The sequence below is a fragment of the Crocodylus porosus genome, unplaced genomic scaffold (assembly GCF_001723895.1).
Source record: "Crocodylus porosus isolate Cpor-Errol unplaced genomic scaffold, CroPor_comp1, whole genome shotgun sequence".
NCBI lineage: Eukaryota > Metazoa > Chordata > Crocodylia > Crocodylidae > Crocodylus > Crocodylus porosus.
Window position 1 is genome coordinate 17,679,321 of NW_017728926.1, and position 14,539 is coordinate 17,693,859.

The 14,539-nt window shown below is 52.4% G+C and overlaps 1 protein-coding gene across 1 annotated transcript in view; it reads left to right on the plus strand.

Moving 5' to 3' along the window:
* Positions 1 to 11,866, plus strand: part of CA6 (carbonic anhydrase 6) — a 20,483-nt gene extending 8,617 nt beyond the window's left edge. The window contains exons 5-10 of the mRNA XM_019541629.1: positions 1,807 to 1,902; positions 2,576 to 2,642; positions 5,140 to 5,297; positions 8,002 to 8,125; positions 8,550 to 8,648; positions 9,146 to 11,866. Coding sequence (XP_019397174.1) covers positions 1,807 to 1,902; positions 2,576 to 2,642; positions 5,140 to 5,297; positions 8,002 to 8,125; positions 8,550 to 8,648; positions 9,146 to 9,759 — 1,158 coding nt within the window. The 3' untranslated portion in view covers positions 9,760 to 11,866. The remainder of the gene's footprint in view (positions 1 to 1,806; positions 1,903 to 2,575; positions 2,643 to 5,139; positions 5,298 to 8,001; positions 8,126 to 8,549; positions 8,649 to 9,145) is intronic.
* Positions 11,867 to 14,539: the final 2,673 nt, after the last annotated feature.

Below are 14,539 nucleotides of genomic sequence, written 5' to 3' on the forward strand. Positions count from 1 at the left end.
ACCCTGGCAGGGTGTGGGGTACTGGGGGTTAGGAGTGAGAGGCAGCAGCAGGACTGGGGAGCTGTGGCTTCGGAGTGAGGGGCAGACACACACACCCACACAGACGGACAGCCACACACAGCTCTGTTGCGTGACTCGCCCTGGCCCCGGGGCTCTGTTCACTCTAGCCCCTGCCCCACTCCCTCTCTTGCCATGGGGGCCTTGATACTGCCTCTTCCCTTCCACAGACTTACTAGCTTGCCACTCTCTACATGCACCAGAGAGAGATCAAATCTCAGGATTTTTTCTTATCAGGAGATCATGAGTCAGAGTTAATTTGACTTGGAAATCAGGAGTCCTGGGATTTTTTCATGAGAGCTGGCATTACTGTTGCAATGCACAGCTTTGAGTCTGGCCCGATATTTGAGTCACAGCCATTGTCTGCGACAGACTAATTGGGTGAGGACCGAGCTGGGGGTTCTCGCAAGAAAGATAGGAGACAGAGGAGTGAAAAGCTCTAGTATTTCACTGCTCAGAGCTCTTTCAGGCTGCGCTCAGCAATCAAAACCCTGCCACAGATGAAAAAACATCCCTGATTCAAAGGTTCCTTGATGAATAGACTTGCCGTCTTCTGCCTGGCTGCTCCTGGCCCACGCTTGTCAGCCTAAAGCTCATGCGTGCTCTGGGATGTGGAAGAAATGCATCTCCACCTTAGCAGTTTGTCCTGGGGGTCCACTTCACTACAGTTCAACTGAGAGAAGGGAATGGCCCGACTCTGTCATACAGGGTCACATGCAGCAGAGAACCTGCACCTAGAAAGCCAAAGGGACAAAAATGCTCTCGTCTCCCTGATACTTGCAGCTACACAGTTAGCAAAAGGTTGACTGACAGGAGCTCGTTCTCCTTCCCTAATATTTAAACTAAAGCAAAAGCTCCTATCGAGTCCCGTGGGCTTCAGTTCAATCCCAAAGTGTTTGTTTCCTCCACCTGCCAACATACATCATTGCACCCAGGGGTGTCAGATCTGTTCCCCGCCTCTCCTCCCCCTTTTCTCTTTTAACAGCAAAGAGGGAATCATGGTTACCTTTGGGCTTCTCTTTCCTGGACTCGGACCAAATTCAGGCTTGCTGCTACGCGCAGTCTTGCTGGCAGCTGTTCATGAGTTTTAGCTGAGCAGGCAATATACACAGAAGGGTCTTTTGGCATTAACAGTTGGACTGTACCTTCAGCTAGCAGCTTTGGTGGAGGAGGAAAGGGAGGAACAGGCAGAAGAATACAGGCCCAGCTGCTACGATCTGCATTTGAGTAGAACCTGGAGACTATTGGGCCAAGCGGGTGGTGTATTGTGCAGAGAGAGGTAGTTACTTTAGCCATGTTAGTCTAAAGTCAGGCAGAAGGCAGAGTAGAGATGCACCTTACAGACTAGCTAAATCCAAGATGCATAAGTTTTTGTGAGCCTGAACTCACTTCATCATAATCTGTACAAACGCAGTAAGACACAGGTCATGACTGAAAGGGCTTATGGCTTGAATAGAGAAGAGACAAGAGATGAAGCGCATAAGCCCAAGCCACACAACAGGCTGAGCCAAGAACCCACGTATGGCCCCGGTGGACTATACCACCTCTCCAGCCAGCGCTGTGCAAGCCCCATCACGCAAGCAGGCTGCAAACCAAAGTCAACCCTGGTTTCATGCTCACGCAGATGCAGGCACATCGGAGAACCTGGGGCACCGATTAGCTCTTCAGCCCGGGACTGTTGCTTCAAGGGCTGATGGTGGTGAAGGCATCAGTCCCAATTCTCTGACTGACCCCATTGTGTCCCTGCAGCTGCACATTGTCCATTACAACTCTGGCAACTATTCCAGTTTCGAAGAAGCAAAAGACAAGCCGAACGGGCTGGCTGTGCTCGCTTTCCTGTATGTGGTAGGTCACAGGGAGGGAACGGGCATGGGGCTGTATTGCCCACATTGCAGTAGCCCCTGTGAGGCCCAGCTGAGAACAGAGCTCCTTGGTGCTGGATGCCGTTCACACACATCATAAGGAGGCAGCTCGTGCCCTCAAGAGCTTTCCCCTTTCATGACCGATTAGAGAACGGTGGTGGGGATGGTCCTTCCTTCCACTGCCCCTTCTGGGAGGGGAGCGGGGTTTGGTGCTTGGGACTCTCGGGTTTTTCCTTTCAGTCCATCTGCTGATTTTAGGTGATTTATTTAGGCCAAGAGAGACCGTGCGACTTCAGGTCAGACTTTCCCAGTGGTGGGCTTCTAACTCACTGCTGAAACACTGAAATAACAGGCTTGATTTTTCAGAGGTGCTGAGTACCCGCAAAACCTTTAGAGTAGCCAACAGGGACTGTAGATGCTCTGTACCTCCGACAACCACATCACTCACTCAGGCGCACACATACGGCTAGCTGCATGCATGTCCAACTTCAGGTTCCCAAGTTTAAAACTCTCAGCTGTGGCATCTTTGTGCCTCAGTTTCCCCTTCCTCATGCTCAAAAGGGTTCCAGCAGCAATGAATCTCCCAAGCCGAACTGTCCAAGTGCAGGGGTATGACCTGACCGCACATCATTCACCCGCCCCTCCTCTCCTTTTAGGACGGACATTTTGAGAACACCTACTACAGCAAATTCATTTCCAACCTGGCCAAAATCAGATATGCAGGTAAGTCCCTGCACCCTCCTCCCCCCTCCATTCCTGGGGTCTGGGATGCCAGTGCCCATGAGTGCTGGATGGGGCAAGCACTGATGAAGGCAGCCCGAGCCCAAGGAGAGAAGAGAGGACTGATTAGGGTCAGACCTGACCAGGCTTGACTGGTAGATGGCCTGAGATGCTGGGGTTCTTTGCCTAGATGTAGGGTCTCAGAAATATAAGGCGAAGAAAGAGCCACTGTAAATCACCCAGTCCGATCCCCAGGAAAATACCCTCCGATTTTTTTCAGTTAGTCCCTAGCTCTGCCGGAGCATGTTTTTTTGGAAGAATGGGCACAGTGACCATTTCAAGAGGAGACAACCTCCAAAGCAGCAGGCCCCAGCCTTCTAGCAGCTGGCACTGGCTTAGGCAGTCCCTGAAACATCCAAATATAGCCTGCTCTTGCATGTCCTCTTCTTGCATGACAGTGCCAGGGCCCTGACTCAGCCAGCCAGCCCCAGCTGCTAAGGCTGTTCCAGTTCATTTGCAGTCTACAAGCCTCAGGCAGCCCCATTTGTTGGCTCACCAACTACCCTGTGTGCTGTGGCTGTTGCTGAGAAAAGGGAGGGCTGCTGGGCAGCTTGCTGCACTTATGTTAAAACCAAAGCGGCGCTGCATAACTAGGCATCCTCAGCCATGCTATATCCCTGCACCTCGGAGGCATCACTCCTGTGAACCCCAGAAACAAGGATCCTTCTGCAGGATGCCCCTGCTCTTATCACGAGAGTTGCTGCGGGCAGCAAAACAAGGAGATTCCCCCTCCATCCTCAGTTCTTGGATCGGAGAAAATATAAGGCAGAACCCCATTTCATTTCACATGCCCAAATGGCACTCACCCAGCCAGCTTCTGCACTTAGGCAGAGTCTGCAATCTTCTTACACATGCAGTGAGGACACACAAGTGTGCAAATGGCTCCTGAGCATGTGCAGTAGGCTGTGCTCTGGTCGGACAGGCTCTGTCTGTATGTGCCTGAACATTAGTTCTACGATAAATTGTGGCCCAGAAAAAGCCAGGACCCCTTCCCCCATGTTTTACCCACTAACTGAAGGGTTAGAGAAGTAGGACACCCAGGGTCTAGGCTCTCTGAACCCAATAGGGCTTGACTCTGTGGCTTTCTGATTTCGCAGCAGAGTGCTGTAGGCGTCAGCCCCCAGATTAAGCATTACACATCTGCTCCCCCCGCCTTCCTCCTGAAGCTGTGCCACTGCACCTTGCCCTGGAGTCAATGGGTGGAGAGCCATGGGGAAGGGGTCCTGGCTCCAGGGACCAGGTTAGACCCCAAGGATTTCTCCCTTCCAGAGAAGCAATCCCCGCACTGAAGACCACGCACCTGCAGCTTGCCTGGGCCCACATCTCTTTCAGCTGCAGAGAGGGCAAGCTTCCTGAGGCCAGCTGGGGAGGTGGCTCAGTCTGGGTGCTGAGATGAAGTGAGGGAGGCCTTGGGGGCACTCCAACCACTTGCTACTGGAGCTAAAAACTTGGGAGGGCTTTGGTCATCCATCATCATCTAGTCAGGGGTTTTGCTGGGCATAATTTCATGACACATGCTTGCCCAGAGTATGCGAGTATGGGGCCACACACCTGCCTCGGCAGCACGCAGCCTGCTCCACATGCTCAGTAGTCATGGGGACTGCGTCATGCCTCCACATTGCACGTGGAGCAGGATGGTAAGCTGTAAATGCTAGAAACCTGACTTGTACAGCAGGGTAGAAGCCATATGGGCATTTAGAGGCTAACAAAACTCTGCCTGAAGCATCTCAGAAAAACCTGGCTTCTGCAAGTGCTGAGCAACCCTGAGCACACCAAGCTGGACTCTCCAGCTAGGCAGCCAGCTCTGCTGCAGATCCCCCCGGCAGACAAAGTCGCCGGTGCAGTCAGGTCTTTCCAGCAAATGCTAGTGTCACTCAGTGCCCATAAAATCCATCCTGGGCTATTTCTGGGGGAAACCGCTGAGGGAGCTGGGATGACCCCAACCATAGAAAAAAATTCTCTTCTTGCTTGTGCTTGGCCTTTCCATGGTGCTTCGTCATCACTGAGGCGTCCAGAGTCAGGAAGGCGTGTTAATCCTGCAGCGCATCCTTGTCAGGTCCTGTTACTGGGAATGGTTTACGGTACGGCAGCACACAGGGCCCACGGCACGAGGCAGCGCCCTGTGAAGTAGGAGCTAGCTCAGGTGCGAGGGGCAGTCTAGCTGCGTGAATGTGGCACTCCCCCGCCTGTGTTCACTCTCATGTGTAGGGCCACGTGACTGTCTGTCCTGCTGGCACCTGAGCTAGCTTGGTTGTGTGCAGGGCTTTGCAATGTGCTGTGTGGAGATGTCTGCGGTCCCTTTCCATTGCCCTTGGCAAGATCTCCTGGTAGTCAGGGAAGCGGCTTCTCAAGGCTTACCTCGTGGGGAAGCACTCTGGCCCCACTGTGCTTTTCCTCCGGCACTCACCATCTGCACCTTGTTTCCACATCCCCCGCCCAGGGCAATCCATGAGGCTCACGTCGCTGGACGTCCGGGCCATGCTGCCGGAAAACCTCTCGCACTTCTACAGGTACCCAGGCTCACTGACTACACCACCATGCTCTGAGAGCGTCATCTGGACCGTCTTCGATTCTCCCATCATCCTGTCACCCACACAGGTAACGCTCACTTGTTGGTGGCTGCACAATCGCTTCTCCTCCTTCACTTTTGCCCCCAACCTCCCCTCTCCATTTTCTGGTGATTTCCCAGCTGTCCTAAATGCAGCAGGGTCCCGGGAGGCGTATGCCTGTCGGGCATTTGGTCACTGAGTGATATCAACGGAGCAGTGATGCCATAAAATGATGCTCGCTCCTGGACGTACGTCCTTCCAGCCAAGGAAGTCAAAGCTCTGCAGAGGCAGCAGTGAGTTAAGGCTCACCGCCCCAAACTGTGCAAGACAGAGCAGTAGTGCCATCCTTGTTTTACAGGTGGGAAATTGAGGCACTGAGAGTAAATAACGTGCCCAAGATCACAGTATTCATCTGTGTTGGTGGGGCTGTCTCTGCCATGGGGCCTGGCTACCATGGCACTGTCACCATAGCTAGAACAGCACTAATCCCATATCGCGGGCTGAACTCCAGGCCCATGCTATCGCCATTAGCTGTGGCCACGTATAAGTGGATACAGCATTTTTCCTTCCTTCCCACTCTCCTGGATTCTTGGGAGAGCAGCAGATATTTTCCTCCTTCCCCCTTTTTGGCTACACAGGATATTGGGATGGCCCAGGTAGTGCTAGGCCTGTTGCTTAGCACTGGAGCCCAGGGGGGCAGATCTGTGATGGATTGTGCAGGAGGCAGGGTGCCCGCTGTCTTATTGACTGAAGGCTATGAACAAAGCTAGTAATGCTGCTTGATAGACATAGGGCCAGCTCAAGGCCTGAGCACGGTGCAAGGAGGAACCAGTTCTTGCCCTGCTCAGAGGCTAACTCCGTGCAAGGTCAAGAGGGGTAAGACCCCTGTCCCCTCTGAGCCAAGTTCAGCTTTGGGTGTCTTGACCAGCGCTGAAATCCGCCCAGTGCACCCAAGTTGCTCAGTCTGTGCAATGGTAAAACTGCTTGCCTGCTTCATGGAGCAGTGAGAGAATCACTTACTCTTTCCAGCCTTCCAGGATCTCATCCCAGCTCTGCCAGACTCCCTGCAAGGCCTTCACTTCCTGGAGCCTCAGTTTCTTTATCTGTAAAATAGTTAGAAAAAGCACCTAAGCATCTGAGAGCAGTGCTAGGTGGGGGCACCGAGCCTTGCACCAGGTTACTAGCGTTGGGCTGAATGTTCTTAACCCTCATTTTGACTACAGCTGGCAGAGCAGCTCCCCCGATTTATTATTTATAGGTGGGAATGAAACGAACCTCAGCAGCACCACCATTAGTAGCATGGCCTGACTGTCCCTGTTGGAATCAGAGACTGTCTGCTGTCATTCCCTCTGCCGCTGTGAACTGTGCCAGCCCTATGTCCACACAGCACAAGTCAGCCCTGGCATTAGGGTAATGGCAACATCCTCTATAGTATGAATTCTGTGGACCAAATGTGGGTCTGACATAAGGAGATGCAGAGCCTGTTCTCTCTCTTTCCCTGCCCAACTGCACAAGAGCGGCTGCAGATGCATGGCAGCAAGAGGGGTTTCAGTTAAGATCTCTGCAGCTCCAGAGTATAGCTGCCATTGTTGATAAGGCCCCTGTTCAGTTAAAGGCACCAGTGAAGGAGCCCTACAAAAATAAAGTGGCAGGAAAGCCCAGACTAAAGCAGGCCAAGCTGCTGAGACAGAGTCTTTACCGCAAGAAAAGAAGTGTCATGAAGCCTCTGGCCAGATTATGGTAATTACAAAATAATGACTGGTATTTTGGGAAAATCCATTTTCTCTTGTTTGCATGTGCGCTGTATAAATAGATGAGCTAATTTCAGCTAATGGCCAGTTGTCGGCTTTAGCTATGTGGTGGGTCTCGACTACATCTAAGGGGTCCACAAAAGACGACTATAAGGGGTCTGCACCTCCATTCAAAATTTCTGAAGGGGTCTGCATCTCCATTCAAAATTTAAGAGGTCTGCAAATGAAACAAGGCTGAAAACGACTGATCTGCACTCTAGCCCAGGCCTTCAACATGACCTGAGTTGTTCCAGGTTCCTGATCCTGAACACAAGGAAGTCCATGGGTGACCATGGATGCATTGTCCTTTCGAACAGCAATCAGAACCTCTTAGGAAGGACAAGCCTCTGCCTGTCATTGTACCTCACCAAGGTCCAGAAAGTAGGATTTAGTGAGGGACAGAGACCCAAAATAAGGAAAACAAAAAAAAAAAGAAAGAAAGAAAGAAAAAAGAGAGAGAGAGAATAAGGGGGTTTTGATTGATGGGTCTTCATTTTCCTTAGATGAATAATGTTGCCTGCAGCCTCTTTAAGGCAGGAGAAAATGAGTGAAGAGGCTCTGTTGGTGGTGAGCAAGGTGGATTTGCATCTGAAACAGGCAGCTGTTCATTCCAATGGGGGGAAGCTGAGGACAGAGATAGCTGTGATCAAGCAACACAATAGGAAGAATTGCAAAATTCCCCTCCATGGATAGTGATGGGCAGGTGCTCACAACAATTTCCTCCTCCAGCCCCTTTGGACAGTGGCAGATTTAGCTCCTGGCTTCCCTGCTGTTCTACTCTTTTGTTTCTTTGCCTTGCTAATGCCACTCTGTCCTGACATGCAATGTCTCAATTCAGTTCTGCCAATAAAGTGTTGGGTCTGATCTGCAGCTCATGAGCCACTTGTCTGATGAGGGTAGCTTGCTTTTTAAAAGTCATCTATCCATTTCCCCTCTGTTTCCTGTGCTGTGTCTTGCTTAAAGATTAAGCTGCTGGAGAACACCTTGCTGGACTGGCAAAACAACACCCTGCGAAACGACTACCGGCACGCACAGCCCCTCAACGACAGGGTGGTGGAAGCCTCCTTCAAAGCTAAAGTGGAGCAAGGTAATATGGGGGCGAGGGGTGGGGTTGTCTCCAGGTGAGGCTGAGGCCAGGAAAGAAATGAACAGTAAGATGCATTCATGCAAAAAGAGAAATGATGGCCAACGGAGCATGGGTTCAGGGTAGGCAAGAGGACCAACTGTGGTCTCATTGACATTGGTGGGAGCAGAAATTGGCTTCCCATTGCATGGTTGCTATTGCACTATAGTTCCCTTAAAATTTGACAAAGACCATGTGGTCAGCAACTGCTCTGTTCCCTCAATGAGATTCCCCAACATGCCCTGTAAAGGAGACGGGTCCTGCGCGACAGAGAGACTCCCCAGTGTTTCCAGCGTTAGGAAGGCCCAGAAGTGTCCCTGTGGCGTGTACAAACGTCCGCCTGTTACCTGTAGATCTGGTTGCAAATGCTGTTGTTTCATTGCTCTAGAACTGTGTCACCCAGAAGACCTCACCTTGAAACTGGAGCAAATACAGGCTCTGCTCCAGGACGTGAGGAAACATCTGCTGGGGGGAGTGCACCTGAGGGGTAAGAAACGAGCACCTGCTTATTATTTCCGAGAGCTTCATTTGCACAGGAAATCGCTCCCTATGTCCCTGAACTGAGGGCCTAAGAATTGCTCTGTCCTGGCTGCCTTAAATATCAGCGGACACTATATGGACATATGAGGGTAGAACCCGGTCCTCTGTCTGGTCCAGATGACGTTTTGAGAGACAGCCACAACGCTCTGCTCTTCCGTCTCCGAAGTTCAGCACATAATGTTTTTTCAAACATTAAAGAGCTAAAACGTACGGCATCCCTATAGCATACGTTGTCATCAGCCGGGGAGGGAGCTCACACACCTGCTCAAAGCAGGTCAGCAAGACAGTCAGGACTACAACTCCTGAGTCACTGGCTTACGTTTTCACAAGACTGTCCCTCCCGGCAGCTTGTAGGTCAGGCCCTAGCCTTGTCCCCTAACATACCTTGTAGCACAGGGAGCCTTTAAGGATATGTAACGACTGCCCCTTGCTCGGTTTTTTCAGGTGCTCAATCTCGTGCTTTCCCAGCGTTCTTCTTCCCCGCCGACAACATCGAGAGCTACGTGACTGTCCGGCCCCTCCGTGCCATGGTGCTGCAGTCCTTCACCGTGTGCTTCTGGATCCAAATCCAGAACCGTGGGAGTCAGACGGTTCTCTCCTATTCCACCCCAGAGAGAGACAATGAGCTGGTGGTGACCGTGGGGTCAGACGTGGGGCTGTGGGTTGGGGGCCATTTTATTAACTTCTTCCTGCACCATAGGTCTGAGGAGTGGCTCCACTACTGTGTATCCTGGACATCCCACTCTGGGACAGCAGATCTGTGGATTAATGGGGCAGTAGGGAGGGAGAAGAGTATCCAGAAGGGGTACGCGACCCAGGCTGGAGGGACCCTTGTCCTCGGGAAGGACAGAGACAATCTTCTTGGGATCTTCTCCAACAGGTTCATAGGCTGGATGAGCCATGTGAACCTCTGGAACAAGGTTCTCAGTCATGCTGACATTCGAGCACTTGCTCTGTGCAAACACAATGAGCTGAGAGGAGACGTCATCGGATGGGGGGAGACCCCCATGAGCGTCTCAGGAGGAGTGGTGCTGGAGACAGATTCCAGTTGCCATTGATCCTCTGCTCAAAGTGCCTGGCTGAGGTGGTACCGGCTTCGTGAAAACAGGGGAAGCACAGCGTATTACTTTTCTTGAATCACTGGTGGTTGTACCTCCTGCTTTTAGCTCCATGAAACACTTGGCATAGTGCTTCGCTTTGCTTTCTGCAAGGGCAAGACAGGGGTTAAAGCCTTTGTTTTTGGGGTGCTGGTGGGGAAACCAGATGTGAAGAAATCCGTGCAGTCTAGTGTCACAGGCCATAGACGGGCGCATGCTTCAAGCATGCGGAGTTTCAGAGCGCTTCAAATTCAGTGCTGTGTGGGCACGCGCCCCTTACCCTTGACGCACTTTAAAATGGCCACAAACACATGAAACAGTGCAGCTCTCCGGCCAGGGGGCCAGAGAGCAGGCATCCCTGCACACGCCTCTGGGCTGCAGCAGTTCCTGCGGACAGGAGAGCGCTCACCGGCTGGCCACCTTGCTCCTCCCTCTCTCCCACAGTGCTGGCTTGTTGGGATGGTGCACTGGGGGATGCTGGAGGACCACTGAGCCACATAGACATTTCAGGATGCACTTTGGCCATTTTTGAAATGCTTCTGCAAGCACGCACATCTTCACCCTTGGTTTTTGGAGTGCTTTGGAGCACTTCAGATGTCACACCTGTCCAGGAGCATGTACCAGGAGTATGACTAATGTCCTTCTGGCCTCTGGAAGAAAAAGACACTTCCCCACGGCAGCTTCATACACAGCATCATCCTCTGTTCATGAGTTAGGACCTCTTTTGCTGCTTGCACTGCTTATTTTTCCCCTCCTTCCTTGTCACCTGCATTCAGCTCCCTCTTCTCTCTGGTGCAGGGTATCCACCTGCCTTGTGTCTAGAATTGACCCACTCTTTCTGCATTGACGTTTTCACGGGGGTTAAGCACTCCTTCCTCTTCACACCTAGAGTGTCATCTCTTTCCACCTCTTCAGCATTGAATCCTCTCTTGCCCCATCCTTTCCTACCTGCCCTTGGCACTGGCTAACGGGTCAAGCCAGATCATATCCTCGAGGAAGGACTCTTTGAAATGGTATCAAAGACCTGCTGGGACAGAGGCGGCACAGGGGCTCTTCTCTCTAGTTTATTGCCCATTCCTCTGAAAGGAAATCAGTGACAAAAAGGAAAACTGAGCAGTCAGAGAGCATTGCAGAGCCCTGAATCACCAGCTGCTGTGTTGAAACAAATCCACAGGCCCCTAGACATGTCAGGGCCATCTTGTGGCCGTTGTGCATTGCAAAGGCAGACACAGGACTCCAATTCTCCTTCCCTAGCTAGATCAGAGCACTTAGGCTAAAGGCCTGTCTCCACCAGTACCTGCAAGCCCAGGAGAGCTGCTGCTGATCAGCTGTTTCTTTCCAGCAGACGGCAGCAGCACGCACGCTTCACTTCTGACCGCTGAATGGCGCTTGCTAGCGATGGGTAGCAAGGGCAAGCTCTCAGCTTTGCACGACAGCTTCCAAACGTGCAAAACCTAGTCTAGCGAACGTGCTAAAAAGCTCCCGTCATTCTGCCCTGCCCCTGTTCTGCGAGCCGGCGCTCTGCTGCGCTCAGACGAGCCGATGCCACGCAGAGACGGGCTGTATCTGTTCCTTGGGAGCGCCTTGGCTCCCCAGCTGGAAGCAGCGCGGCTGCATTAGTGTGGCACTGTGCGTGCACCTGAAAACCCTGTAGAGAAGTCCAGATGGGCATGACTTATACGAGGCTGGTACTTGGGGGCGTTTCTGGGAGAAGAGCTTTTTGTGCCCTCAAGCAGAAGGGTTTTACAGTGAAGGAACCAGCCACCTCCCCCTGGGTGAGTGCTGTGCCCTTGCGAGCTTGGCCTGCACACTCGAGCACAGTGCTGGTATGGAGAGCTGCTCAGGGCGGGCTCACTGGGTACAGAGGATCCATATGTCACATTGAGCCTTGCAGCGTGTGCGAAGGGGTGAATACTAGGGACTGCCTCTGCCTATTTGCCTTGCCTCTTGAATGCTGCTGGCAGCTGGACGGTCCAGTCTGTCACACCAACATCCCAGGCCTGTCACGGCTTCTTGGCTGAACGATGCTGCTGTATCCCATGCATGTGAAATACACGTGCCAATAAATTCAGGGCATGGATTTGCTGGTTCTGTCACCGAGGTCAGGCTGAGGTAACACCGCAATGTGTTTGGAGGGTTTGTGGGATGCCACATGCTGAGGACTGATACGTTTCTTTGTCCTAAAGGGGCAGGTGCTGGGATGCTTCTCAACCAGAGGCTTGTCCTGCAGCAGAGCATCTTCTAGGCAAGCCAGGCCCAACTCCTGCAGAGACTTGTCCTCTGAGTTCGAAGCCTGAGGCATGCGGGCTGAGGAGCAGCAGAAGGAAAGGAGTTGCGGTCGACAAGGGGAACTGATGTGGGGGGTGAGCACTCAATGCCTGGACTGCCTGTTGGCAAGGGCAAAATAGAAAAATCCAGTGTCTTGGCTGCAAAGCGTGTGTGTGTGTGCATGTATGAGCACACATGAATGACTGAGGAGGGTCCTGGTCATTCCAGCTCTAGCTCTGCAGGGCAGCAACTTGGCAAATCATGGTGATGCTCTTGTGTCTCCAGAGCTGTCTGGTGGACTGATGGCTGGGTGTCCAAACTCCCCACTTGGCATTGCTGCTTTCCCTCCCCAGGAGGCCAAAGTGAGTGCAGGCTCTGCACCATCCCGTTCACGGGAGTATAGGGATCCCCCTAGTCCAAGGGGAGGCTGCAGGGAGGTCGGCAGTGCTGCTGCCATGGCATGCCCTGCCGTGTCCTGCTGGCATTTCCCTGCCTGGTTCTGTCACTCCAGCTCCCTCCCTGAACACATCCCCTCAGGAGCAAGAGTCCAAGGGAAACGTAAGCACGGTTTCCTTCCCCACGGTCCCAGTCACTTGCTCACTCCTTTTGTTCCTCCCTTCCAACTGGCTCATCGGCCTCAGGGTAGGCTGACGATCCAGGCAGACCTAGACAGCTTAGTTAGATGGGTGGACCAGAACCAGACACTATTCAACACTGAGAAGTATAAAGTGCTCCATCTGGGGAGGTAAAATCTGCGACAGACTCACAGGCTTGGGGGTGCTACACTAGCTAGCGCCATGTCCGAAAGGGACCTGGGGCTCATAACTGAACATAAAATGAATATGAGCCACTAGTGTGACGCTACAGTTAGCAGAGCAAACAGTACACTGGCATGCAGCAACCAGTGCATCTCAAGCAAAACTAAGGGAGTTATTCTCCCGCTCTACTCGGCGCTGGTGAGGCCGCAGCTGGAGCACTGCTGCAGTTCTGGGTGCCGCACTTCAAGGAGGACGTGGAGAAGCTTGAGAGAGCCCAGAGAAAAGCCACTTGTATGATCAGAGGACTGAAGAGCAGGCCATACAAGGCAAGGCTGACAGATATGGGAATACCCAGCTTAGAAAAAAGAAGTCTTCGAGGGGATTTGGTGGCAGCTTACAAATATATCAGGGGATAGGTGAACAACTGTTCACCAAAGCACCCTAGGGGCAAATGAGAGCAATGGTCACAAACTCCTAGAAGGAGGTTTCAGACTGGATATAAGGAAAAACGTCTTCACGGTTCGTGTGACCAGACTCTGGAATAGCCTCCCAGTGAGGGTGGTGCAGGCACTTACCCCGGAGATGGCCAAAAGGAGCCTGGACGCACACCTTGCCGGGGCTATTTGACCCCAGCAGTCTTTCCTGGCCAGAGCAGGGGGGCTGGACCCGATGATCTCATGAGGTCCCTTCCAGCCCTAAACTTCTGTGAATCTGTGATGTGAAGGATTTTCAGCCCAGACCCAACAAGCAGGTACTTCCCTCCCATTGAGTTCTGTAAACGCCCTGAAGGAGCTGTACCTCACTGGCCAGTTTGCTTGTGGTGGCGCTGGTTGGACGTTGGAGGTGGGTCCCATCTTTCACCAGACACAAGTCACAAGTCTTTGGAACAGACCACATCTGACCTGGGCGTGCAGTTGTGCTTTCCCTCTTGCTCTCGTGGCAGAGACAAATGAGTGACTGCCAATAAGAGCAGGGTGGAGATTACAGCATAGGAGCATGATGGAGAAGTGGGTTAATTCCCATTGCAGTGATAGATGCCATGTGCCAGCTACAGTCAGGCTCTCCAGCTTTCTGAGCCTGACAGCCCTTGTCCATCTGAAAACAGTGGATGTACTGGTAATCAATGCATGGGCTGATGGGAGCATTCATCTATTCACGGGTGTAAACAGCTTGCCGATCCTTGGATGAAAGACCACTATAGAGAGGGAAATAATTGTCATTCCAGTAATGACAGGAGCTGCAGCAATCAGTCAACTACTAGCTCATCCCTAACTCCTTGCTTGCAGGCCCAAGCCTGAAGGCTTGGGGTTCATATGCCCCCTAGTTTTGCTTGCCTTTAGCCCTAAGGCCCTTGGCGCAAGCAAGGGAGGAGCCTCCCATTTCCATAAACTGGGCTTAAAGCCTCTGCACCTCAGCCAGTACTGAACCACATTAGAAGAGCAGGTCTGTGAGGCGGCTCAGGAAAAGTGCCTTCTTGGACACACAGGATGCCCGCCAAAGGTTTTGGAAACATCTGAAGCCCCAGGTGCAGGTGGAGGATGTTTGCTGGTAGTAGGGCCACTTATGGTTCTGGACTCTTGGATTTGAACTTAGTTTTGGCTAATTTGACCTTGGATACAAATTATCTTGCTGGGATCCTATGACCCCAGCTGACTTCCTGCCCTTTGGGCAGGGGGCTGGACTCGATGATCTCCCGAGGTCCCTTCCAGCCCTAA